Below are 25,613 nucleotides of genomic sequence, written 5' to 3' on the forward strand. Positions count from 1 at the left end.
GTTAAGTTGATAAAACAAAGATAAATTGATGTTAGTACTTAGTCATCGATAGACTATCTATAAAACTAGTCATTTCACGCGACTTCGCTTTTTACCTCCAATAATTCTTGTAAATAATTTTGACTTGAATACAGGAAAAGTCGCACTGAAAAATATCATGTGCGTAGCCTTTTCCATACAAAAATCTAAAATGTAATTTTCCAAGCTACATTAGGGTTGATTTCGAGTCTAACCGAATGCAGCTGAGTACCAGTGTTTTACAAGGAGCGATTGCCTATCTGGCCTCCTCAAGCCAGTTACCCGGACAACCCGATACTCCTTGGTAAGACTGTTTGTTTAACTTTCTCGCTTCTGACTATCCGTAACGACCGCCATAGAAGTTCAAATGACAGCCGGGACCTACAGCTTATCGTGCCCTCCGAAACACGAATATTGGTGTCCAAGATATCCTTAGAAAGTATATACAAACCTAGAAAAGTTGCATTGGTACTTGCCTGATCTGTAATCGTACCTGCAGTCATACTTGAGAGGTTAGTTCTTTACCACTAGGCCACTACTATTGGTAGGTATCCGCAGTTAATGAAAGAAAATATGAGTTTAACGAAATTCTTTCGAAGGGTGTGGTGAGCAAAGTAGGAAATGGCTGATTAGATAGTGGTTCTGCTCAATAAAGCTGGGTCTATATTTGTTTTGGTGTGAATTTACCTATCGATTAAAAATTATAGTTTAAATAGGAAAAAAATCAACATCATCCCAATTTTATTTCTGGTCGCCGCAGCATATTTTCTTCTTGCATACTCTTCTATTCTATCTGATGATATCTCTCAAGTTTTTCTTTATAACCATGAAGACATTCAGATGATCCATGGATCGTCTCTGTCATTTTTTAGTCGTCCTCTTAGACTATTATCAATCTGTCCACGTTTATGCCCAAAATCTGAAAATCCCGATAAAAGTTTACCCTAACGATAAAAACGCGGGAAGACGGTAACTTTTGCCATTAACAAAAAAAACATACTAAATTGGTAGAAAAATCATTATTAATAGTGTAAGGCTAATACTTAAAATGTCATTAAATACAAATCACAATTTGCGGAGTTATCTAATGTCCCATATATGTATAGTCCCATTTAAGTTACAAAATGGCACAGTATTTCGTATTGAATTTTTAATTTTAAGAACTTTCCGATCAATCAATAAGATCTCGCCGCATTTTGAATGGTAACTTAGATAAAACATGAAAAAACCTTTTTGTATTTCAATTTTTTGCTACCAGTTGAAGCATTCAACTCAAGGCTGTGTTCAAACATAAAATAATTGTAACTTTTCAGATTATTCATAAAGTTTTTATTTAAAACATGCTTAAGCAATTTTTGGTCAATTTTATCTTATAAGACTTCCCGGACGTACGATTATCTGTCTAATTTATGTTAATGTCATTGTCACTCTGACATCAGCCCATTTGGTATATTAAAATTTTGAATTTGAAGTTGCCACTGCAGCGTTAAAAGGGTTTATAAACATAAAAATATTATAAATATGAGTACACCGAGTAAGCGAAAAGAAAATATGGACGGTAAGCTTTAATTACTGTGTTAAAAGTCTTAAATATAACTTGTATTTGGCGCCAATTTTGACGAATAATTCACGTTCTTCTCAACTTTCAGATAAACAAAATAGTAAAAGGCCGAAAATGCAGTGTCCTTATGCAGATAAATGCTTCCGATTAAATCCTATACACTTTAAGGAGTATAGCCATGAACACTGTAAGTTTTGAACCTATTTTTTAAAAGAAAGTTTGCCATATGGAAAGTTTACAGAAAAAGAGGTTGCTTGCTTGCTCCTTATAAAACTATAACATATCTTTAGAAAGAAAATAGATGGTTTACTTAGATTTATCTACCTTTACATTAATTAGAAAACTAGCTTCTGCTAGCATGTTCACCCGCTTCCCTTGATAAATACATTGTAGAGTGTGCATTGAATATAAAAGTGGTCTATACATATGCTATTAATAGATATATCAAATATATTTTTTTGAAAATTGAGATATAAGTCTTAAGACTAGCATGTTCAAGCAAAGTCATTTATGTAATCAAATTAGGCTGAAAATCTGCACTTTTTGAACATCATAAAAGCCAACAAACAAACTACTAATCATTATTTATAGTACTGAGTAATAATGAGTAATAAAGTATATTTCAAGTAATTTTGGCTTACAATTTCCTGTCGAGGAGTCTCCATTTAGGCATAGAAATGCCTGTAGTTGAAGGCTCCGCTCAGTCCCATTACATTATTAATACACAAGTATGTAAGTCACAAAAGGGGGAAAAAAAAAACTGAAGTAACTAAGAAGTACTTACTCATAATTCCAGTGGAATCCATCCTGGATTCGTACACGGGTTCCGGAGACTTCCCAATCCCGTCCAAGCTGCAGAGCCAGAAGCAGATGTATGTGGATCAGCTGAAGATGTTGCTACACCAGCAGTTGTACACTCCCGGCAAGAACTTTGGCACAGAACCTAGTTCTGGGTGAGTTTCAAAATAATGTACTAAAACTTTCTATAAAAAACTTAAAATTGACTACAAACTATTACCCCACTAAAAACTCATTCTCCAAGCCTTAACTAAACTAACCTAATCTAACCTAACCGGATTCAGCTGAGTACCAGTGCTTTACAAGAAGTGACTGCCTATCTGAACTCCTCAACCCAGTTACCCAGGACACCCTTGGTTAGACTGGTGTCAGACTTACTGGTTTCTGACTACCCCACTAAAAACTAAAAAAAGAAAAAAAAATGTGCTCTTTCTTCAATGTCATTAGATATGTAACACATGATTCTTAAATTTCTACCCTATGTGTGCTTCCAAATTTGCCCTCAACTTCTTGGGGTTCTCCTCATCAGATCCTGGACCTGATGACAATGAGACCATATGGGAAGAAATAAAGAAAGCTTTGTAAATGAAATTTTATAAATGACAGAATTGAAAACCTCCACCTTCTTGTTTAGTTGATTAAAATTATTTTATCTTTTACTTACAGTGCATCAACATCAACAACGTCAGAAGATGTAAAACCTCAGAAGAGACCAGAAGAGAGAAATGTGACCCTCAAACCAGTGTCCGATCAAAAGCAGCGAGAGAATAGCAAATCTCCTCATGATAGAGGGGGAAGTAGTACTTCTAGAAGTAGAAGTGGGGAGAATAAGGAGTCTTCTAGTGGGAGAAGTCAGAAGGGTAGGTTTTCCCTTTGCCTTATAAAGTCTTACAAGGGACACCTAAGCTTTGGTGAAAATGAAATTCTTATTAAGTGTTCCGTAAATGCTCCCTAAATTTAGGTATTTGTTGCTGAAAACGGGCATTAGTCTATAGAAAATGGGCACTTTGTCTCATCAAAAAGACAGCACATTCAAAATGCCACCTTTTCGCGTCTTTCTAGTGTTATTCCTAGAAAGAAGAAGGGGTGATGAGCAAACATTCCAAGTACTGACACAACTTAGTTAATCATTAGCCTTTTATCATAGCCCATGCGGGCTACAGCCTCTTCTCTTACAGGGAAGCTCGACAATTACTATTGCCTATTTACGATTTCTGACTTAGTCGTGGTGGTCTAGGTATAGCACCAGCCTTTCAAATATAAGTGTGTGACTTAGATTCCTGGTCAGACGGGTACCAATTTAAGTTATACATATGTACTGTACTTTCTATGTATATCTTGGATATCAATGTCTGTGTAAAGGAAAATATCGCGCACATGGTGATCAACGGTCATTCCTTCTATGTATGAGAAGAGTACCCTATCGGTGGTGGACCAATAAAATGGCTGATTTATTTATTTAATTTCTTCAAAATTTCCAGACAGTGACTACCGTCCCATAGTAAATCCAACTAGAAGACCAGAAGACTTTCTCTCCGTGGTGCTGCCAAAAGGCAAGATGGCCGCCAAGCATGCAGCGAGCGCTCCCTACTACATATTCTATACCACCATCAAAGACGCCAAGGAAACGCATACACAACCGTACTCTATCACTTTTCAAGGTAAACCTCTTGCATGTTATACGAGCCTAGTACTTTTTATAGAGCTTTAATTTTCAAAAAAAGAATTTGGCATGTCCTTTTCTTTTCATGGTAAGTCTCTGAGATCTCTTCAAGTTTATGTGCGCCTAGTACTTTTAGTTGATCCTGCCTAGTCTTCCGGATTTAGGATGGTCAACCCATCTCTTTTACACGAAAGTAACTTTCATTTTCAAAAAAAGAATTTGAATTTTCGCAAGGTAAGTCCCTGAGATCTCTTTAAGTTTATGTGCGCCTAGTACTTTCAGTTGATCCTTTTATTGTTATTATAATCTGCCTAGTCTTCCAGTATTAGATGGTCAACTCATCTCTTGTGAGTCATGTGAGCCTAGTACTTTTAGGTAAACTGTTATACCATTTGCCTAGGCTTTTCCCAATTTGATAGCGGTCTAGCCGGAGCCGGTATTTATTAGTAGGCACCTTCTCAATTTCATCGAAACTAGGATAAACATAGTTGTGAACATTTCCTACACTTTACTTAATAAACAAAAGGCAAGATGGCTGCCAAGCATGCAGCGAGCGCTCCCTACTACATATTCTATACCACCATCAAAGACGCCAAGGAAACTCATACACAACCGTATTCTATCACTTTTCAAGGTAAACCTCTTGCATCTTATGCAAGCCTAGTACCTATTTTGCTTACAAAACTGGCATTTTTTCAAGGCAAATCTCTGGGATCTCTTCAAGTTTATGTGCGCCTAGTACTTTTAGTTGATCCTTTTATTATCTGCTTGCCTATACAGTATTTGAAGGATGTTATTGGGTGGTTAATCTCCTGGGACTTGTGTGATCCTAGTACTTTTAAGCAGTTGTATCATCTGCCTAGCCTTTTCCCATTTCGGTCTAGCCTAGAATTTTCATTAAAGGCCATTTCAAAGCACTTATGAATGACAAAAATATTTATAAAAAAAGCTTGATTCTAGTTGCCCATTCTAAAAGCAGCATTCTGAGGAGAAGAAGATTTACTGCATACCCTTTTATCAAAATTGGTCCAGCCATATCGCGAGAAGTAACTCACAAACTATCCGCCTTTATAATTAATATTAGTGTGATTGTTATTTTCAGAAATCCTAGACCGCAGTTTGGGTGAGCTGAAATGTTCTTTACAAATCAACTTCATGGTGGAAATAGGATGGCTGTTGGCACAATATTACTTCGCTGGCTACAGGTATGTATCACTATTCTTATATAGCCTGGGGCACGATGCTCCTAATTTTACTTAAGCGACATTCACATTCGACTGAGATCCAATCACGACTCAATTACGATTGAAGCGTATGTGGCATTCCGCTATTTTTTCGTTGAAATAAACGTTTTTATCCTTTTCTGCCATTCAATAATGAATTATTTACCGGGATAAAATCAAGCCTATGTTCACCGGGATAATGTAGACTTTCTAACACTGAAAGAATTTTAAAATCGGTGCAGAAGTTTCGGAGCCTATCCACTTTAAACAAACCAACAAACAAATAAATAATTCCTCTTAATAATATAAGTTTAGTTATATAGGATGTTGCATAAGCTATCAATATACAGGGTGCTACATAAGCTATCAATATACAGGGGTTTTAAGACTTTTCTAAATACTATAATGAGAAAGAAAAAACTGAAACAATTTTTTTTTGATTTTTTTGTTCAGACTTTTTAAGAATTATTTACTACTTTTCCCGCGGTTTCACCCGCGTCCCGTGGGAGCTACTGCCCGCACCGGGATAAAATATAGCCTATGTTACTCGCAGATAATATAGCTTTCCAATGGTGCAAGAATATTTAAAATCGGTGCAGTAGTTTTTGAGTTTATCCATTATAACCAAACAAACAAAGTTTTCCTCTTTATAATATTAGTATAGATGACAATTTCTGATGCCAATAAAACTACAATATTGTGTAGTCAAAATACTTTATTTCGTTCGCCTAAACATTAATTTTGCCAATTTTGAAAAAAAAAAAACTTTTCTCTCCGTTCTATTCTACATTGAAATTTCGACTTTATTTCTATCCATATAAGTTATACTTTTCCTCGTCGTGTCATCCGTACAGCCCTCTGGACAAAGGTCTAGAAGCTGATATGACTTAGCTTCAGATCACCGTCCACGTCGAGGTGCGTGATACGATCGAATGGTAAGCGATGCTTGAACTCGCAGAAGGAACTTCCGTTCAATTTCACCTGGACATAATAATAATTTTGATTAAAGAATTTGAGTGGATTGGACACAACAAAATATATTTTTAAAGAAATTTCTCGTGAAAGTTCACCGGAGTGGACACAATAATAATTATGATTAGAGTATTCTCCGTGAAAGTTCATCTCAGTAGACACAATAATAATTATGATTAAAGAAATTTCCCTTGAAAGTTCACCTCACTGGACACAATGATAATATAGTTAATTAGCTCCGTTAACAGTATTTCCCCACTATGCAATGTATGTTATTATACGTATAAACCTTTCTCTTTAATGACTCTTATTTAAAAAAACCCGCATGAAAATCGGTTGCGTAGTTTTGAAGATTAAGCGTACAAAGGGATATAGGGACACAGGGACGGATAGACAGAAAAAGCGCCTTTGTTTTATACTATAAGTGATAACACTTATTCAATGCGAGGCTTCTGATGGCCTCGAGTGCCAAAGGACGTCAACCAGCTGTGCAGGACAAATTATAGTGCACAAGCATTTGCTTGGACACATATGCACTCGCTATACGCTCACTCTCATAACGAGATGGGACCACAATCCGACACCCTTATGTACTCTCTTATCTTATCTTATGTACCCTCGTGTGTACTCCTCTTATGTCCTCCCCTTATGTACTTTTATCTACTGTCTTATGTACTCTCTTATGAACTCTCTTATGTACTCCTTTTATGCACTCTCTTATGTACTCATTTATAAACTCTCTTAGTTACTCATTTATAAGCTCTCTTATGCATCTAATGCAAAAAAAAAACTTCATACAACAGAGGGTAAATCTTACCTTAAAAGCTGAATCGGTACATTCGATCTCAATTTCGACTGAACTGCCTGGCGACAGTGGGTTTCCGCCGGCGGACTCTTCGTCCTTAAATTCTTTATGCGAGCGGCTGTTGCGAACCACCCTGCCTTCCTTGAACCTTGGACATAGATGGAAAGCGATGTCTTCTGGTTCAATCGTGCTGGAACCGCATAGGAGATTGATTGCGAATCTGTAAAAGAGGAATCTACAGTTATCGTCTGTGCAGCTAACAACTATGTTGGGGTCGGCTTCCAGTCTAACTGGAGGCAGCTGTGTTTTTATAAGGAGCTACTGCTTGTCTGACCTCCTCAACACATTTATATACCCCTATACTTATATATATATAGTCCTCCTTATCGTTTTCGATAACGGCGACCTATGGCAAGTTCACCTCCTAGCATGAGCCCTGATGTGACTGGCGAAACCGAGTTTGGATTTAAAGACCCGGTCGCAAGTGCTGCAGAATAACTGACCCGCACTATTGAGAGTATAGTTGTATGAAGGCTTAGGTCTCTCTTTTCGTAACTGGCGCTTTTCGTCTAAAGCCTCGAGTCTTTTTTCTTCGAATAACTTGACGTTTTCATAGATCGTTTTGCGCCAAGATGACCTATTTAAGGCAAGCCTCTCCCAATCTGTAGGGTGGATACCGCACGCTTTCAGATGTCTTTTGAACACATATACTTACATATATGTAGATCATCATCATCCTCCGAGCCTTTTCCCAATCATGTTGGGGTTGGCTTCCAGTCTAACCGGATTCAGTTGAGTACCAGTGCTTTACAAGAAGCGACTGCCTATCTGACCTCCTCAACCCAGTTACCCGGGCAACCCGATACCCCTTGGTTATCATATATGTCGATTACTCCCTTTTTTTAACGACGTCAAAAATCATCAAATGACCCCTCCCGCTGTGGGTTACGCGCGGTGAGGGAGTGTCAGACTCTTACTGACTAAAAACCGTCGTGTTCCGTCGTAGGCCTTTTATGTTCCAGGGCTGCGGTAACTCATTCGAACAATCCCGCAACCCCGCTGGTATATAGATAAGCTACCCCTTGGTAAGTCTGGTTGTCAGACTTACTAGCTTCTGACTACCCGTAACGAATGCCAAAGAAGTTCAATGACAGCCGAATGATGTACATAAATAAGTATATAGGTGACAAATAATAAAAGTCTTACCTTACGGCGTTCGAGGGTATGTTGCCCTTCACCGTTATTTTGATTCCGTTGTAAACGCCATCAGGAAATTTGATCAATAATTTCATAGTCTGAAAAAAGAAGAGATTTTCTTAAGAAACAGATATAAGTCGTGGTGACCTAGTGGGTAAAGAACCAACCTCTCAAGTATGAGCGTGGATTCCATTGCAGTACCAATGCAACTTTTCTAAGTTTGTATGTACTTTCTAAGTATATCTTGGACACCAATGACTGTTTAAAGGTTAAGGAAAACATCTTGAGGAAACCTGGACTATGTTGTATGAAATCAGCAACCCGCATTGAGCAAGCGTGGCGATTAACGCTCAATCCTTCTCCGTGTGAGAGGAGGCCGCAGCCCAGCAGTGGGACGGAAACTTCACATAAACCATCTACTAAATAGTTCGAACAAAGCCTTCACATTTGCTTTGGATAGATAAGCCCGTTCTTGACTTACAACGAAAAGAGGCATTATTTTTATACATATTCATATGTAGATGGATTTGTACCTAAAAGTGACGTAACACAAAATTCAATTGTGTTATATTCTGTCTGCTATCGGTCTGTGATTGAAAAGAAAAAAAACAAACATCCATTATTTTAGCGTTATCTAAAACACAAGCTAATTACTTTGTTTCATTCGTCACGCCTATTACGTATCAAGCTAGTAACTTACAAAACTTTTAATGAGCACTACTAGAAAATATTGTGAGAAAAGACCATCAGTTCAGCTCCATGCGATTCTTCATCTGCCTAGCCTTTTGCCAGCTCATGATCTCCCGAGCCTTTTCCCAATTATGTTGGGGTCGGCTTCCAGTCTAACCGGATGCAGCTGAGTATCAGTGTGCCACAAGGAGCGACTACCTATCTGAGCTCCTCAACCCAGTTACCCGGGCAACCCAACATCCTTTGGTGCTGTTCTCTGATACTCGGATGTACATATATAGTGCTAGATGACACTGACAGCTTTTAATCAGAAATGAGAATGCTGAGATGGATGTGTGGTGTTACAAGATTGGATAAAGTGAGGAATGATTACATTAGAGGAAGTCTGAAAGTAGCGCCAGTTACAGAAAAGATGAGAAGTAGAAGATTGTCATGGTATGGGCATGTAAAGAGGAGGGATGATACGCATGCAACAAAGTGTGTGCTAAGTATGAATGTAGATGGATGGAGAGGAAGACCTAAAAAAAGATGGATGGATTGCCTAAAAGATGACATGAATAGGAAGGGAGTGAGTGTCAGTATGACGGGTGATAGGGAAAATGGAAGAGGATGACATATTGCGCCGACCCTAAATAAAATTGGGAACAGGGCAGGAGGAAGAAATAGTTATTTGTTATACAAGAGTGCAAAGTTGTTTTTTAACCGCGGGCTCAATTTTGATGACCGAGCAAGCGAAGGATTCTAAAATTGAAACACGAGCGTAGCGAGTGTTTCAATAATTAGAATCCTGAGCGATAGCGAGGGAATCAAAAGAGCACAAGGTGAAAAATCTTTGCACTCGAGTGCAACACGTAACTTTTCATCCCACCTCATCGAGGAAATTACTGAACGCAAAAAAACAAAATGGCGCGCACATGTGAGTATCAAATTAAAAAGAAGTGCCTAATTAAAGTTCATTTATTTGAAAACGCAGTTTAAAAATGAAACGAGGTTAAAAATTTATGTAAAAACAATAATAAAAATTATTTAATTAATGGAATAATTATTTTAAGCACTATTTTATTTGTTTAATATGTATTTGTTTGAAAAGTCTTATCAAGATTGTCACAAATGGAGTATTGCACACGATGTTCTAAATTCAAATCACTTTGCCGCTCTAGAGGATAAAAACGACTTTTGCGCTCAGATATCAAAGAATAAAACTACTCTTTCCGAGATGGTGGGGTGAAAAAGTAGTTTACCTATACTAATATTATGAAGCTGAAGTTGGTGTCTTTGCTTGAACCCGCAAATCGCAGGATTACTGGACCGATTTGGAAAATTCTTCCAATGTTAGATAACCCATTTATTGAATAAGGCTTTAGGATACTTTTTATACTGCGATATGCGTTGTATACAAAATATATCAAACAATGTTGAAAGTTTATTGTAACGTACAGACAGACATGTGTTGCTGGGGAGTTTGTTGCGCCACTTCTTCCCAGCAATAACACATAGGAAGTGGTGAAGGGTGGGCGTTTTGGGGGCTGTCTTTTGTAAATTCCTGACGTTCATAAAGTGCTGTCTTACAGCCAAGTTTGAATAAATGATCTAACTGAAAGAAAAAGGACAAAACCGGCCAAGTGCGAGTCGGAATCGCGCTCGAAGGGTTCCGTACCAGAGCAAAAATGAGCAAAAAATCACGTTTGTTGCATGGGAGCCCCCCAAAACATTTATTTTATTCTAGTTTTCACTATTTGTTGTTATAGCGGCTACAGAAATACATCATCTGTGAAAATTTCAACTCTCTAACTATCACGGTTCATGAGATACAGCCTGGTGACAGACGGGCGGGCGGACGGACAGAGGAGCGAAAACAATAGGGTCCCGTTTTACCCTTTCGGTACGGAAGCCTACAAAGAAAGAACACTGAAAGAATTTTTCAAATCGGTCGTCGAGGAATGAAGCTTACATTATCGATTGCAGCCATTTTTTCTACCAGCGGCGACTTTTCGAAAAAACTGATTTCACTACACCGCGTCGCTCACGGACAGACAGAAAACTGAATTTGCAGCAAACATGCATTCTATATATATGCGAAATTATCAACCATCTCGGAGCAAGGATCCGTTCAGACAGACCGGCTCGGAGAGCAGAGCAAATTCTTAACACGTTGAAAATTGAGTACTTAGTATTTGAAGTAAGGTTTATTTTTGCATGCACACTGCTTTTGTCATTGAGAAGCTCGACGGCGCTCGGTGTGAAATAATAAGAGGATCGTGTATTTTTTCTTGACGTTGCATGTTCTTTAATGCTCGCGCAGCCCATCGGCTCCGGTCTGTGTGAAAAGAAAAATGCGCGTCGATGCTCTCCGAGCCGGTCTATCTGAACGGACCCTAAGGCGTCGTCCTAATTGGCAGCGATCGCACGATGGCGCGATGCGTTTTACATCTAAGACGTCGTCCTAATTGACAGCGATTGTGCTATGATACGATGCGTTCTCGTCGTTCGATGAGTTCAAACATACAGATTTCATCAGAGTGTCCTATTTGAACCTCGGAACCTTGCAAGTGAGATCGTGAGATGAAAAACGCATCGCGCCATCGCGCGATCGCTGCCAATTAGGACGACGCCTTACACCCGCTTTTTGTCGCGCTACTTTCTTAGGCGATTTTCCGTTATGGCACCTCCGCTAGTCATTTTGTTCTCCATCAATCAATCATACACTTATAAAATATACCTATACCTATATTCCAGAGATATTTACCTCGTTCAAATGAAATTATAAAGTCACGTCTGTAACTTACCTAGGAGTATTGGGTTGCCCGAGTAACTGGGTTGAGGAGGTCAGATAGGCAGTCGCTCCTTGTGGCACACTGGTACTCAGCTGCATCCGGTTAGACTGGAAGCCGACCCCAACATAGTTGGGAAAAGGCTCGGGAGATAATGAACATATAGCATTAAGAAAAATATTGTTTATTAGGTTGACTTGTATATTTGTTTTAATTACGTTATTAAGGATAAATAATGAATTTTCCCTTTTTATAAATGAGGAATAATTCTATAATTAAAAAGATCTGTGTAGGCATTGATTTGTCATTCTTGGTTCAAGGACCTTTGTTAATACTAGCTGTTGCCCTCGGTTTCACCCGTGTCCCGTGGGAGCTTCTCCCGAGCCTTTTTCCAACTATGTTGGGGTCGGCGATTATATCGCGTTTCCAAGAGAATTCTTCAAAAGTCCGGGATATAAACTATCCTATGTTCTTTCTCAAGGTCAACTCTATCTCTGTACCAAATTTTATTAAAATCAGTTCAGTGGTTTAGACGTGAAAGCGTAACAGACAGACATACGGACAGAGTTACTTTAGCATTTATAATATTCGTAGGGTTTAGTAGGGATCCCCACTGGGGGGAGTCCCACATACCCCTCTCCCGTCCCCCGACGGGAAGGGCATGCGTAATAGCATTTTTTAACCAGCGACAACAAAAAAAAAAAGGATTTAGTAGGGATACTAGCAAACCCGGCGAACTCCATTTCGCCACCAGATGGATTCGTTTTATGTACCATATTGTTTTGTGATTAAAAGATAAAGAATTTTTTTGTTTTATATTTCAAAAGGCAATTTTTTTTTATTTCACTATAACAATTACTTACTTAGACTTTTAACTTACTTAATTAGAATTAACAATGTTATCAAAGCTATAAAATAACATGTATAGGCATATCCAGGTTATACACATGTAAAACCTATTAACGTATATAATACCTTTTATTTACAATTACATGATAATACAAATAGAATTTTTTAATGATTTTTCCTTCTAGCTCTAAGTACTCGAAATTATTAAAAAAAACCGGCCCAGTGCGAGTCGGACTCGCTCAAGAAGGGTTCCGTACCAGAGCAAAAAGTTGCAAAAAAAAAACATATACATAAATATTTATTTTATTCTAGTTTTCAGTATTTGTTGTTATAGCGGCAACAAAAATACATCATCTGTGAAAATTTCAGCTCTCTAACTATCACGGTTCATGAAATACAGCGTGGTGACAGACGGACGGACGGACGGACGGACAGAGGAGCGAAAACAATAGGGTCCCGTTTTACCCTTTGGGTACGGAACCCTAAAAAAACTAGCTTTTGCCCGCCCCTTCGTTCGCGTGGAATAGTGACTTGCGGCAGATTTATGGTTTGACCAATAGATGGCGCTATATGTCCGGAATAAATTTTATTTGAAATTTGTATATTTCTTTGTAATAAAAACTATCCTATGTCCTTTCTCAAGTTCCAAACTATGTCTGTACCTTTCACACAAATCGGTCCAATAGTTTAGGCGTGAAGAAAAGATAGACAGACAGACAGACAGACAGAGTTACTTTCACATTTATAATATTAGTTAGGACGAGCCGTTTTCCCGCGGTTTCACCCGCGTCCCGTGGGAGCTACTGCCCGCACCGGGATAAAATATAGCCTATGTTACTCGCAGATAATATAGCTTTCTAATGGTGAAGTAGTTTTTGAATTTATCCATTACAACCAAAGAAAGTTTTCCTTTTTATAATATTAGTTAAGGATGATAGGTATTTCTGATACCAATAAAAATACAATCAAGTGTAGATAAGAATGCTTTATTGCGGTCGCTCAAACATTATTTTTGACAGTGATCGGAATAGATTCCTCAGGATCTTGGACGTGAGAAGTTTTTGACATATCAACTTCCTCCTTTTTAGGTAGAAGTTCATATGTCGTGATGTTGACATCACCGTCCACTGTGAGAGCCTTTATCCGGGTGTACGGAACGCGGTGAGCGAACTCGCAGAAGCGTTTACCTTGTACGTTCACCTGTATGGCCACAAAAGTAATATGATTATACTGCCTCGTTGGTCTAGTGGTCGCAAGCGCGGCTGCTGTGCTCGAGGTCTCGGGTTCGATTCCCGGGTCGGGCCGAAATCGTTTTGTGGGTTTTCTTAAGCTTTCACAAAGTAGCCCGCAGTCTGGAAGTTGGTGATTGATTAACCCGTGCATCGGAGAGCACGTAAATGTCGGTCCTGCGTCTGATCTCTTTCCGGTCGTGTCGGATTGCCGTCCCATCGGGTTATGAGAGTCAAGGAATAAGGAGTGCACCTGTATCTGCGCAAATGCTCGTGCACTATAATATGTCCTGCGCAGCTGGCTGATCTCCTTACATGAGAACAGCCGCCGCGGCCGAAATCGGACGTGGACGCCATTATTAATATGATTAAAGAGATTGCTGTCAAAGTTCACCACACAATAATCCCCGAGCCATCTTTCCAAACTATGTTGGGGTCGGCATCCAGTCTAACCGGATGTAGCTGAGTACCAGTGCTTTACAAGGAGCGACTGACCTATCTGACCCCCTCAACCCAGTTACCCGGGCTACCCAATACCCTTGGTTACCCTGTCCCTTGGTTAGACTGGCGTCCGACTTACTGGCTTCTGTCTACCCGTGACGACTGCCAAGGATTTTCAATGACAGCCGGGACCTACAGTTTAACGTGCCATCCGAATCACAGTCATTGGTGTCTTAAGATATACTTAGAAGCATCACACAATAATATGATTAAACTAATATATGTATAAACAAACTTTTATATAAAACATTGTTGAAAGGTTCTTCTAACCTACAGACATACATGGTAAGAGAGTTTCTTGCGCCACTTCTTCCCAGCAAAAACACATAGGAAGTGGTGAAGAGTAAGCGTTTTAATCCCTGACTTTTGTGACTATCTGAAGTTCAGAAGTCTTCTATCAGAAGTCGTGGTGGCCTAGTGGACCAACCTCTCAAGTATGAGGGCGCAGGTTCGATTCCAGGTTAGGCAAGTACCAATGCAACTTTTCTAAGTTTGTATGTACTTTCTAAGTATATCTTGGACACCAATGGCTGATAAATAGGTGAACGAAAACATCTTGAGGAAACCTGGACTGTAAAGTCTGAAACCACCAACCCGCATTGAGCAAGCGTGGTGATTAATGCTCAATCCTTCTCCGTGTGAGAGGAGGCCGCAGCCCAGCAGTGGGACGATAAAAAGGCTGTAACAGTAACAGAAGTTCAAAAAGTGCTGTTTTGCAGCCTAGTTTGAATAGACGATTTTTGATTTTACCTTAAAAGCCGATTCGTCACACTCGATTGCCAACTCGAAGGTACCCTTTGAAAATGGCATGCTCCAGAAATCCTTCGGGAGACCCCACTGGTTGTTTAACAAGTAATTAAGGACCACCGTATTGTTGTAGAACCTCGGGTTGAAATGGAAGGCAATGTCATCTCTATTCGTGTCGCTGATGCTGATTCCGGAACCGCATTGAAGATTTACTCCGAATCTGTAAAGAGTTTAGAAGAATCTATCTATAGTCATCATATGCCTATCTGAACACCGCCTCGTTGGTCTAGCTGTCGCAAGTGCGGCTGCTGAGCACGAGGTCTCGGGTTCGATTCCCGAGTCGGGCCGAAATCGCTTTGTGGGTTTTAGAAGACTTTCACAAAGCAGCCCGAAGCCTGGAAGTTGGTGATTGATACACCCGTGCATCGGAGAGCACGTAAATATCGGTCCTGCGCCTGATCTCTCTCCGGTGGTGTCGGATTGCCGTCCCATCGCGCTATGAGAGTGAAGGAATAGTGAGTGCACCTGTGTCCAAGCAAATGTGCGTGCACTATAATATGTCCTGCGCAGCTGGCTGATCTCCTTACATGAGAACAGCCGCCGTAGCCGATAATCGTCTACTAAGAGAACATTGGAACATTGAACATTGGTAGGTGACAAATGATGAAAGACCTACCTTGTAGCGTATGAAGGTATGCTGCCTTTTATAATTATTGTGTTGCCCTTGTAAACGCCATCCGGCATTTTGAGCATGCATTTCACAGACTGAAAACAAAACAATTGGATCAATATATTCAGAAACAAATCTCTACAGGTGAAATACTGTGAGAAAAGTATCAGTTCGTCAGCATCTGCCGAGCTTTTTCCCAACTATGTTGGGGTCGGCTTCCAGTCTAACCGGATTCAGCTGAGTACCAGTGTGCCATATGGAGCGACTGCCTATCTGATCTCAACCCTGTTACCAGGGCAACCCAATACCCCTAGCTTAGACTGGTGTCATACTTATTGGCTTCTGACTACCCGTTACGGCTGCCAAACCTACCCTGATATTTTAAAAAAATATACTGATTTCACAGCACTGTGCGTCGCTCACCACAGACAAACCACTGAATTGGAAAAAACGTGTAGTTCTATATATATGCGAAATTATCTATCATATACTGATAAATGTTTGAAACATCCGAACCCTAGCCGGCATGCCCCTACCAGTTTGCTCCGACTTCCGGTACCTTGGTTCACTCGTCCAAAGTGACGGTGAGGTGAACAGGGACGTTACGCATCGGATCAATACTGGATGGATGAAGTGGCGACAGGTAACTAGCGCCATCTGTGACCCGCGGATGCCCCTCAAACTGAAGGGCAAAATTTACAAATCCGTCATTAGACCTGTCGTCCTGTATGGATCGGAGTGTTGGGCATTAAAAAGAGGGATGAGAAGAGAGTGCATGTAACAGAAATGAGAATGCTGAGATGGATGTGCGGTGTTACAAGAATGGATAAAGTGAGGAATTATTACATTAGAGGAAGTCTGAAAGTAGCGCCAGTTACAGAAAAGATGAGAAATAGAAGATTGTCGTGGTATGGACATGTAATGAGGAGAGATGATACATGCAACAAAGTGTGTGCTAAGTATGAATGTAGATGGATGGAGAGGAAGAGGAAGACCTAAGAAAAGATTGATGGATTACCTGAAAGATGATATGAATAGGAAGGGAGTGAGTGTCAGTATGACGAGTGACAGGGAAAATGGAAGAAAATGACATATTACGCCGACCCCAAGTAAAATTTGGGAACAGGGCAGGAGAAAGAAGAAAACTGATAAATGTATAAAATATGGTCTCGAATGATCTATAAAATACGGTACCTTTTTTGATGGTAAATTATTATCAAATGACTCCTCCCGCTGTGGGTTAGCAGCGTAAGGAAGTGTCAGAATCTTACTGACTGTAGGCCTTTTATGTACCAGTGTAGCGCAGCCCAAAATACGGTACATAAGGTAGACTGGCAGAGAACGCCTAAGGCGTTATGACCGCCGTTGTACATTGTGCAAAAAGTATTAAATAAATAAATGAATAAAAATGTTGAAAGACATTTTCTTCGTTCAAATGAAATAATCTAAATGTATAAATTGAAGTCGTGATGGCCTAGTGGGTAAAGGACCAATCTCTCGTGTATAAGTTCGATTCCAGGTCAGGCAAGTACCAATGCAACTTTTCTAAGTTTGTATGTACTTTCTAAGTATATTTTGGACACCAATGACTGTGTTGTGTAGAGCACGATAAACTGTAGGTGCCGGCTGTCATCGAACATCTTTGGCAGTCGTTACGGGTAGTCAGACGCCAATAAGTCCTATAATCCGTCTGACCTAAGGGTGTTCGGTTGCCCGGGTAACTGGGTTGAGGGGTTCAGATAGGGCAGTCGCTCCTTGTAAAATACTGGTACTCAGCTGCATCCGGTTAGACTGGACGCCGTCCCCAACATAGTTGGGAAAAGGCTTACCTAATAGACAGACATGTGTTGCTGGGGAGTTTGTTGCGCCACTTCTTCTTCCCAGCAAAAACACATAGGAAGTGGTGAAGGGCGGGCGTTTTGGGGGCTGTCTTTTGTTTTCGACGTTCGAAAAGTGCTGATTTATCAGCCTAAATTGAATAAACATTTTTGAGTTTAAGTTTGATACCTTAAATAAAAATAAATATAACTACAGGTATTTTCACCTAATAAAAATGTTAAGAAAACATTTTTATTACTGTGGTTTTACTAACAATGTCATCAGAGCTTTTTATATTATTTTTTACATTATTATTTATTTTCGGACATGACATAATTTGCACCAGCCCAAAAATAACAATTTAGGCACTATGGTTGTAGGCATAGACAGCTAGCTGACCACAAACCGGACACAAGCGTCAATGTCGGTTATTTACCATGATAATACAAATATTTTATATTCTACACCTAATGTGCATTATAGAATGCAATAAACGATATAATATGATATGTGGTTCTTTTTTAGGGTTCCGTACCCAAAGGGTAAAACGGGACCCTATTGTTTTCACTCCTCTATCCGTCCGTCCGTCACCAGGCTGAGTTGAAATTTTACAGATGATGTATTTCTGTTGCCGTTATAACAACAAATATTGAAAATTAGAATTAAATAAATATTTTGGGGGCGCCCATAAAACAAACGTTTTTTTTTTGCTTTTTGGCGGTTTTTTTTTATAATGTGTGTTTGCAAACTAAGAATGAGACTGGTCAGATTTGAAATATTCTTCCAGTGTTAAATAGCCCATTTATATACAGGAATTTTATCCAGTGCGCAAACTTTGTCAACTTGTAGTAAAATAAGTTTTATAGATACGTATATTTTTATTTTGTCGTGTTTTAGTACAAAAAAGAAAAGTTATTGATATCGAAAGATGTTTATTTTGTAACCGATTGTACGGTCACAGTCGTCATAGTAGGCACGGCGGCAACGCGAAACCGGTTTATTGACGCGAGCGCTGCTCCAAGCGCGTAAGAATAGTTGGTATCCATATTTTGCTGATTTTAGGGCCGACAAAAGAATGAAAAATTTTTTTTTACTGATGATGCAGATATGTTCTGTTCATGATTCTGGACCACCAGTTTTTTTTTGTGCACTGCTTAAAATTAATTCCTGTAGATGGCGCTATATGTCCGGAATAAATTTTATTTTTTATTTTTATATATCTTTGTAATAAAAACTATCCTATGTCCTTTCTCAAGTTCCAAACTATGTCTGTATCAAATTTCACACAAATCGGTCCAGTAGTTTAGGCGTGAAGAAAAGCCAGACAGACAGAGTAACTTTCACATATATAATACTAGCTTCTGCCAGCGGTTTCACCCGCATCCCGTGGAAACCTCTGCACGAACCCGGATAAAAAGTAGCCTATAGCCTTCCTCGATAAATGGGCTATCTAACACCGAAAGAATTTTTCAAATCGGACCAGTAGTTCCTGAGATTAGCGCGTTCAAACAAACAAACAAACAAACTCTTCAGCTTTATAATATTAGTATAGATTAGTTAGGATGACAGGTATTTCTGATACCAATAAAAATACAATTATGCGTGGATAAAAATGCTTTATTGCGGTCGTTCAAACATTATTTTTGACAGTGATCGGAATAGATTCCTCTGGATCTTGAACCTGAGAAATCTTGGATATATCAACTTCCAACTCTTTAGGTAGGAGTTGATATGTCGTAACGTTGACATCACCGTACACTGTGAGAGCCTTTACCCGGGAGTACGGCACGCGGTGAGCGAACTCGCAGAAGCGTTTACCTTCAACGTTCACCTGTATGGACACAAAAGTAATATGATTAAAGAGTCTGTGAAAGTTCACCACACAATAATCCCCGAGCCATTTTCCCAAACTATGTTGGGGTCGGCTTCCAATCTAACCGGATGTAGCTGAGTACCAGTGCTTTACAAGGAGCGACTGACCTATCTGACCCCCTCAACCCAGTTACCCGGGCTACCCAATACCCTTGGTTACCCTGTCCCTTGGTTAGACTGGCGTCCGACTTACTGGCTTCTGACTACCCGTGACGACTACCAAGGATGTTCAATGACAGCCGGGACCTACAGTTTAACGTGCCATCCGAAACACAGTCATTGGTGTCTTAAGATATACTTAGAAGCATCACACAATAATATGATTAAACTAATATATGTATAAACAAACTTATATATAAAACATTGTTGAAAGGTTCTTCTAACCTACAGACATACATGGTAAGAGAGTTTCTTGCGCCACTTCTTCCTAGCAAAAACACATAGGAAGTGGTGAAGAGTAAGCGTTTTAAGCCCTGACTTTTGTGACTATCTGAAGTTCAAAAAGTGCTGTTTTGCAGCCTAGTTTGAATAAACGATTTTTGATTTTGATTTTACCTTAAAAGCCGATTCGTCACACACGATTTCCAACTCGAAGGTACCCTCAGAAAATGGCATGCCTCCGAAGGATTCCTCGAGACCCCACTCGTTGTCTACGAAGTGATTAAGGGCCACCGTATTGTTGTTGAACCTCGGGTTCAAGTGGAAGGCAATGTCTTCTCTATCCGTCATGCTGATGCTGGGACCGCATTGAAGATTTATTGAGAATCTGTAAAGAGTTTAAAAGAATCCATCTATAGTCATCATCTGCCTATCTGAACACCGCCTCGTTGGTCTAGCTGTCGCAAGTGCGGCTGCTGAGCACGAGGTCTCGGGTTCGATTCCCGAGTCGGGCCAAAATCGCTTTGAAGACTTTCACATAGCAGCCCGGAGCCTGGAAGTTGGTGATTGATACACCCGTGCATCGGAGAGCACGTAAATATCGGTCCTGCGCCTGATCTCTCTCCGGTGGTGTCGGATTGCCGTCCCATCGGGCTATGAGAGTGAAGGAATAGTAAGTGCACCTGTGTCCAAGCAAATGCTTGTGCACTATTATATGTCCTGCGCAGTTGGCTAATTTCCTTACATGAGAACAGCCGCCGTAGCCGATAATCGTCTAGGAGAACATTGGAACATTGAACATTGGTAGGTGACATATAATGAAAGACTTACCTTATAGCGTTTGAAGGTATGCTGCCTTTTATAATTATTGTGTTGCCCTCGTAAACGCCGTCCGGCATTTTGATCAAGCATTTGATAGACTGAAAAAAAGAGTGCATCAGTATATTCAGAAACAGATCTCAACAATTATGGTGAAGGTAAATACTGTGAGAAAAATATGAGTTCGTCAGCATCTGCCGAGCTTTTTCCCAACTATGTTGGGGTCGGCTTCCAGTCTAACCGGATGCAGCTGAGTACCAGTGCTTTACAAGAAGCGACTGCCCTATTTAACCTCCTCAACCCAGTTACCCGGGCAACCGGATACCCGGTAACACTGGTTGTCAGACTTATTGACTTCTGACTACTCGTAACGACTGCCAAACCGACCGTCCATTTGTGAAGGTGAAAACATATATATTTTTAGAAACAGTTGTTCAAAGAAAACTGACCTTTACTTTTTTTAGGCCTAAATATAATAAATTGAGGTAAAAAAATCTTTAAAAACAAGCTTTTATTTAAATGTGCTAAAAAGAAAAAAAATAAACTTTTACTGTAACTTTACTGTAACTTATAACGACATTTTAAATTTGACACAATGTATACGTTATAAAAGCTTGTCGCGAGATTTAAGTACTCGTATTTACTTTCTTAGTAAAATCGCGACAAGCTTTTAAAACATATAAATTGTGTCAAATATGTTTTTGAAATGTCGTTATAAGTTGACAGTAAAAGTTTATTTTTTTCTTTTTAGCACATTTAAATAAAAGCTTGTTTTTAAAGAATTTTTACCTCAATTTATTTTATACTTTTTAATTTTCACCTGGTAAGTTCCTAAGTCTAAATTCTGTAGCCGCGGTCATCTTAGATTTTGATTTGGTAAAGTGCCCTTTATTCTACTTGTCATGCCCTGTCATTGGATACCCATATGGATGGGATTGAAAAAAACCGGCCAAGTGCGAGTTGGACTCGCGCACGTAGGGTTCCGTACCATAGGTACAAACTAATATTCTATATCAAAAAATATTCTATATAAAAATCACGTTTTTTGTATGGGAGCCCCCCGAAATATTTATTTTATTCTAGTTTTCAGTATTTGTTGTTAAAGCGGCAACAGAAATACATCATCTGTGAAAATTTCAACTCTCTAACTATCACGGTTCATGAGATACAGCCTGGTGACAGACGGACGGACGGACGGACGGACAGAGGAGCGAAAACAATAGGGACCCGTTTTACCCTTTGGGTACGGAACCCTAAAAATAGGTTATTCACCATTTTGTAGCGGCGGCCATCTTGGATTTTTATTTCGTAAAATGCAATGTGTTCTACTTGTCAATCCCTTTCATTTGATACCCATATTGTATAGATACCTTAAAAATAACTAGTCCGCCATCTTGTATATTTAGCCATGTTTGATTTAGGATGACGTCACATAGCTTAACATGCATTGTCATCCAAACTAAACATGTATGCAAGTGCCTTAAAATTGAGTTGTAAAATTCCACCCGAACACACATAGTTACATACATACATACATTGCAAGTTAAATAAAAGCTTGTAAAAGGAACTTACTGGATGGACATCGGCCATATTTTAAAGTTATTTTATTGTATAATGTCGATATTTAAAAAAAATATACTGATTTCACAGCACTGTGCGTCGCTCACCACAGACAGACTACCACTGAATTGGAAACAAACGTGTATTCTATATATATGCGAAATTATCTATCATTTATGTAGGTCACGGCTGTCATTGAACATCCTTGGCGGTCGTTACGGGTAGTCAAAAGCCAGTAAGTCTGACACCAGTCTAACGAAGGGGTATTGGGTTGCCCGAGTAACTGGGTTGAGGAGGTCAGATAGGCAGTCGCTTCTTGCAAAGCACTGGTACTCAGCTACATCCGGTTAGACTGGAAGCCGACCCCAACATAGTTGGGAAAAGGCTCGGAGGATGATATCTATCATATACTGATAAATGTATAAAATACGGTACCTTTTTTGAAGGGACAAATGACTCCCCCGGCTGTGGGTTAGCAGCGTGGGGAAGTGTCAGACTTACTGACTAGAACCCATCATGTTCCTTCGTAGGCCTTTTGTGTACCAGGGCAGCGGTAACTCTTTCGAACAATCCCGCAGCCCAAAATACGGTACATAAGGTAGACTGGCAGAGAACGCCTAAGGCGTTATGACTGCCGTTGTAAATTGTGCAAAAAGTATGTATAAATAAATAAATGAATAAAAAATTTGAAAGACATTTTCTTCGTTCAAATGAAATTATCTAAATGTAAAAATTGAACTCGTAGTGGCCTAGTGGGTAAAGGACCAACCTCTCAAGTATGAGTGTGTGTTCGATTCCAGCTCAGGCAAGTACCAATGCAACTTTTCTAAGTTTGTATGTACTTTTCAAGTATATCTTGGACATCAATGACTGTGTTTTATAGAGCACGATAAACTGTAGGTCCCGGCTGTCATCGAACATCTTTGGTAGTCGGGCTTACGGGTCTAACCATGGGGTATTGGGTTGCGAGGGAAACTGGGTTGAAGAAGTCAGATAGGCGGTTGATCCTTGTAAAACATTGGTACTCAGCTGCATCAGGTTAAACTGGAAGCCGACCCCGACATAGTTGGAGAACGCTCGGGAAAAGTCATTATTTACCCTTACCTAATAGACAGACATGTGTTGCTGGGGAGTTTGTTGCGCCACTTCTTCCCAGCAAAAACACATAGTGTGATACCTTAAATAAAATTAAATATACAGGTATTTATACCATGTTAAAAATGTTTTTTAGTACTTACAATGTTATCAGAGCTTTTTATATTATTTTTTACATTATTATCTATTTCACCATTTTACATTAGACCACAAACCGGACACAAACGTCAAGGTCGGTAATTTACCATGATAATACAAATATTTTATATTCAACACCTAATGTACGTTATAGAATCGCTTTGTGGGTTTTCTTAAACTTTCACAAAGCAGCCCGTAGTCTGGAAGTTGGTGATTGATTCACCCGTGCATCGGAGAGCACGTAAATGTCGGTCCTGCGCCTGATCTCTTTCCGGTCGTGTCGGTTTGCCGTTCCATCGGGTTATGAGAGTGAAGGAATAGGGAGTGCACCTGTGTCCAAGCAAATGCTCGTGCACTATAATATGTCCTGCGCAGCTGGCTGATCTCCTTACATGAGAACAGCCGCCGTGGCCGAAATCGGTCTTGTACGCCATTTACATTATAGAATGCAATAAACGATATATTATGATATGTGGTTCTTTTTTACGGTTCCGTACCCAAAGGGTAAAACGGGACCCTATTGTTTTCGCTCCTCTGTCCGTCCGTCCGTCCGTCTGTTACCAGGCTGTATCTCATGAAACGTGATAGTTAGAGAGTCGAAATTTTCACAGATGATGTATTTCTGTTGCCGCTATAACAACACATACTGAAAATTAGAATTAAATAAATATTTTGGGGGCTCCCATACAACAAACGTGTTTTTTTTTGCTCATTTTAAATAGTGGTACGAAACCCTTCGGGCGCGAGTCTAACTCGCTCTTGGCGGGTTTTTTTAATAATGTGTGTTTGCAAACTAAGCAACAGACTGGTCAGATTTGAAATATTCTTCCAGTGTTAGACAGCCCGTTTATCTAAGAAGGCTAGTTTTTATCCGGGTTCGTGCAGAAGTTCCCGCGGGATGGGGATGAAACCGCTGGCAGAGTCTAGTTATTAAATATCGGGTGTGTCGTACCTAATCACATTAAATCCTATCACATATACTTTATGATATTCTATGGCGAATTGTAAAAAAAAATAACCTAATCCATTCAGTGGTTTAGCCACAGGAGTCATTTTTCGTTTTCATAATTTACAACATCATGTGTAAAGCAGAGATAAAGTTAGGAGTATCGAAAGTTTTGACCAGTCGACAGCTGTCAGTTTTCAAGAGAGAATCTCCGTTGTCAGTAATGACTAGCTCTTATATGGTGTTCTAATTCTCGCACATTTTTATTCTATTTACTTTGTTTTTTTTTTTTTACCTTTTTTTTGTCCTAATCGAAGTTTTAACCAGTAAATTAACGTATTTATAGTTATCGGCACGAATCCTGAGCTCTGACCTACATCTGCGCAGAAGTGATTTATTAGCGAAGAACCAATCCCGAGTGATGGCTATGACGCGATGCACTGCGGGCCAATCACCGCTTTTGCTCGCCCCCGAGCCTCACTTCATACCACAAAAGGGACCCAATAAATTACTTCTGCGCAGGTGAAGGTCAGAGCTCAAGATTCGTGCCGATGACTATAATTTAATGTGTATAATATTTAATAAATATTTTTTTCATGTTTTCAGTGAAAAGAAGCTAACTATACTCTACGGAGACGACTGCTCAGATTTGAAGAATATTAAAGCGAAAAAACCTCATGTAGATGCCCACTACGTAACTATGGCAACGCCTTTTGGAAAACATCATACGTAAGTCTTTTCATTAAATGCCTAGCCTTTTTCTAACTATGTTGGGGTCAACTGTGTTTCGGATGGCACGTTAAACTGTAGGTCCCGGCTGTCATTGAACATCTTTGGCAGTCGTTACGGGTAGTCAGAAGCCAGTAAGTCTGCCACCAGTCTCTCACCAAGGGGTATTGGGTTGCCCGGGTAACTGGGTTGGGGAGGTCAGTTAGGGCAGTCGCTGCTTGTATAGCACTGGTACTCAGCTACATCCGGTTAGACTGGAAGCCGACCCCAACATAGTTGGGAAAAAGGCTCGGAGGATGATGATGTTGGGGTCGACTTCCAGTCTAAACGGATTCAGCTGAGTACCAGTGTGCCACAAGGAGCGACTGCCTATCTGACCTCCTTAACACAGTTACCCGGTCGCTTCAATGCCTCTTGGTAAGACTGGTTGACAGAGGTACTGGCTTCTGACTACCCGTAACGCACTGCCAAAGATGTTAAATAACAGCCGGGATCTACAGTTTAACGTGCCATCCGAAACACAGTCATTGGTGTCCAAGATATACTTAGAAAGTACATACAAAC

The 25,613-nt window shown here is 39.8% G+C and overlaps 3 protein-coding genes across 4 annotated transcripts in view; 1 reads left to right on the forward strand and 2 right to left on the reverse strand.

The window, feature by feature from the left end:
- The first annotated feature begins 1,419 nt into the window (after window positions 1-1,419).
- Gkt (glaikit) overlaps window positions 1,420-25,613 on the forward strand; it is a 31,889-nt gene continuing 7,695 nt past the window's right edge. For both annotated transcript variants that reach the window (XM_064043075.1, XM_064043076.1), the window contains exons 1-7: window positions 1,420-1,576; window positions 1,668-1,766; window positions 2,376-2,532; window positions 3,044-3,237; window positions 3,859-4,038; window positions 5,143-5,245; window positions 24,927-25,049. In XM_064043075.1, the coding sequence (XP_063899145.1) occupies window positions 1,540-1,576; window positions 1,668-1,766; window positions 2,376-2,532; window positions 3,044-3,237; window positions 3,859-4,038; window positions 5,143-5,245; window positions 24,927-25,049 (893 nt within the window). In that variant the 5' untranslated portion in view covers window positions 1,420-1,539. The remainder of the gene's footprint in view (window positions 1,577-1,667; window positions 1,767-2,375; window positions 2,533-3,043; window positions 3,238-3,858; window positions 4,039-5,142; window positions 5,246-24,926; window positions 25,050-25,613) is intronic.
- On the reverse strand, window positions 5,967-11,143 carry LOC135119171 (galectin-5-like). Its single transcript, XM_064043077.1, has 4 exons — window positions 10,879-11,143; window positions 8,247-8,335; window positions 7,053-7,260; window positions 5,967-6,244 (listed from the first exon to the last, which is right to left on the reverse strand). The coding sequence occupies exons 1-4, from the start codon at window positions 10,894-10,896 to the stop codon at window positions 6,134-6,136; spliced, it is 426 nt and encodes a 141-aa protein (XP_063899147.1). The 5' UTR covers window positions 10,897-11,143; the 3' UTR covers window positions 5,967-6,133.
- LOC110380115 (32 kDa beta-galactoside-binding lectin) lies at window positions 13,518-22,290 on the reverse strand. Its single transcript, XM_049848264.2, has 6 exons — window positions 22,154-22,290; window positions 20,594-20,682; window positions 19,940-20,150; window positions 15,701-15,789; window positions 15,028-15,244; window positions 13,518-13,747 (listed from the first exon to the last, which is right to left on the reverse strand). Exons 1-6 carry the CDS (start codon window positions 22,169-22,171, stop codon window positions 13,547-13,549), a joined length of 825 nt encoding a protein of 274 aa, XP_049704221.2. The 5' UTR covers window positions 22,172-22,290; the 3' UTR covers window positions 13,518-13,546.

Source organism: Helicoverpa armigera, chromosome 30, assembly GCF_030705265.1.
Source record: "Helicoverpa armigera isolate CAAS_96S chromosome 30, ASM3070526v1, whole genome shotgun sequence".
NCBI classification, from domain to species: Eukaryota; Metazoa; Arthropoda; class Insecta; order Lepidoptera; family Noctuidae; genus Helicoverpa; species Helicoverpa armigera.

Bases quoted from the DNA above. Each gene is read 5' to 3' on its own strand.
- LOC110380115 (XM_049848264.2), bottom strand. The intron at 15,245-15,700 runs GTAGGTCTTTCA...AACTCTTTACAG, and splicing joins ATACCTTCATACGCTACAAG to ATTCGGAGTAAATCTTCAAT. The intron at 13,748-15,027 runs GTAAAATCAAAA...GTGGCCATACAG, and splicing joins GTGACGAATCGGCTTTTAAG to GTGAACGTACAAGGTAAACG.
- LOC135119171 (XM_064043077.1), bottom strand. The intron at 7,261-8,246 runs GTAAGACTTTTA...CCTCTTTTACAG, and splicing joins ATACCCTCGAACGCCGTAAG to ATTCGCAATCAATCTCCTAT. The intron at 6,245-7,052 runs GTAAGATTTACC...TATTATGTCCAG, and splicing joins GTACCGATTCAGCTTTTAAG to GTGAAATTGAACGGAAGTTC.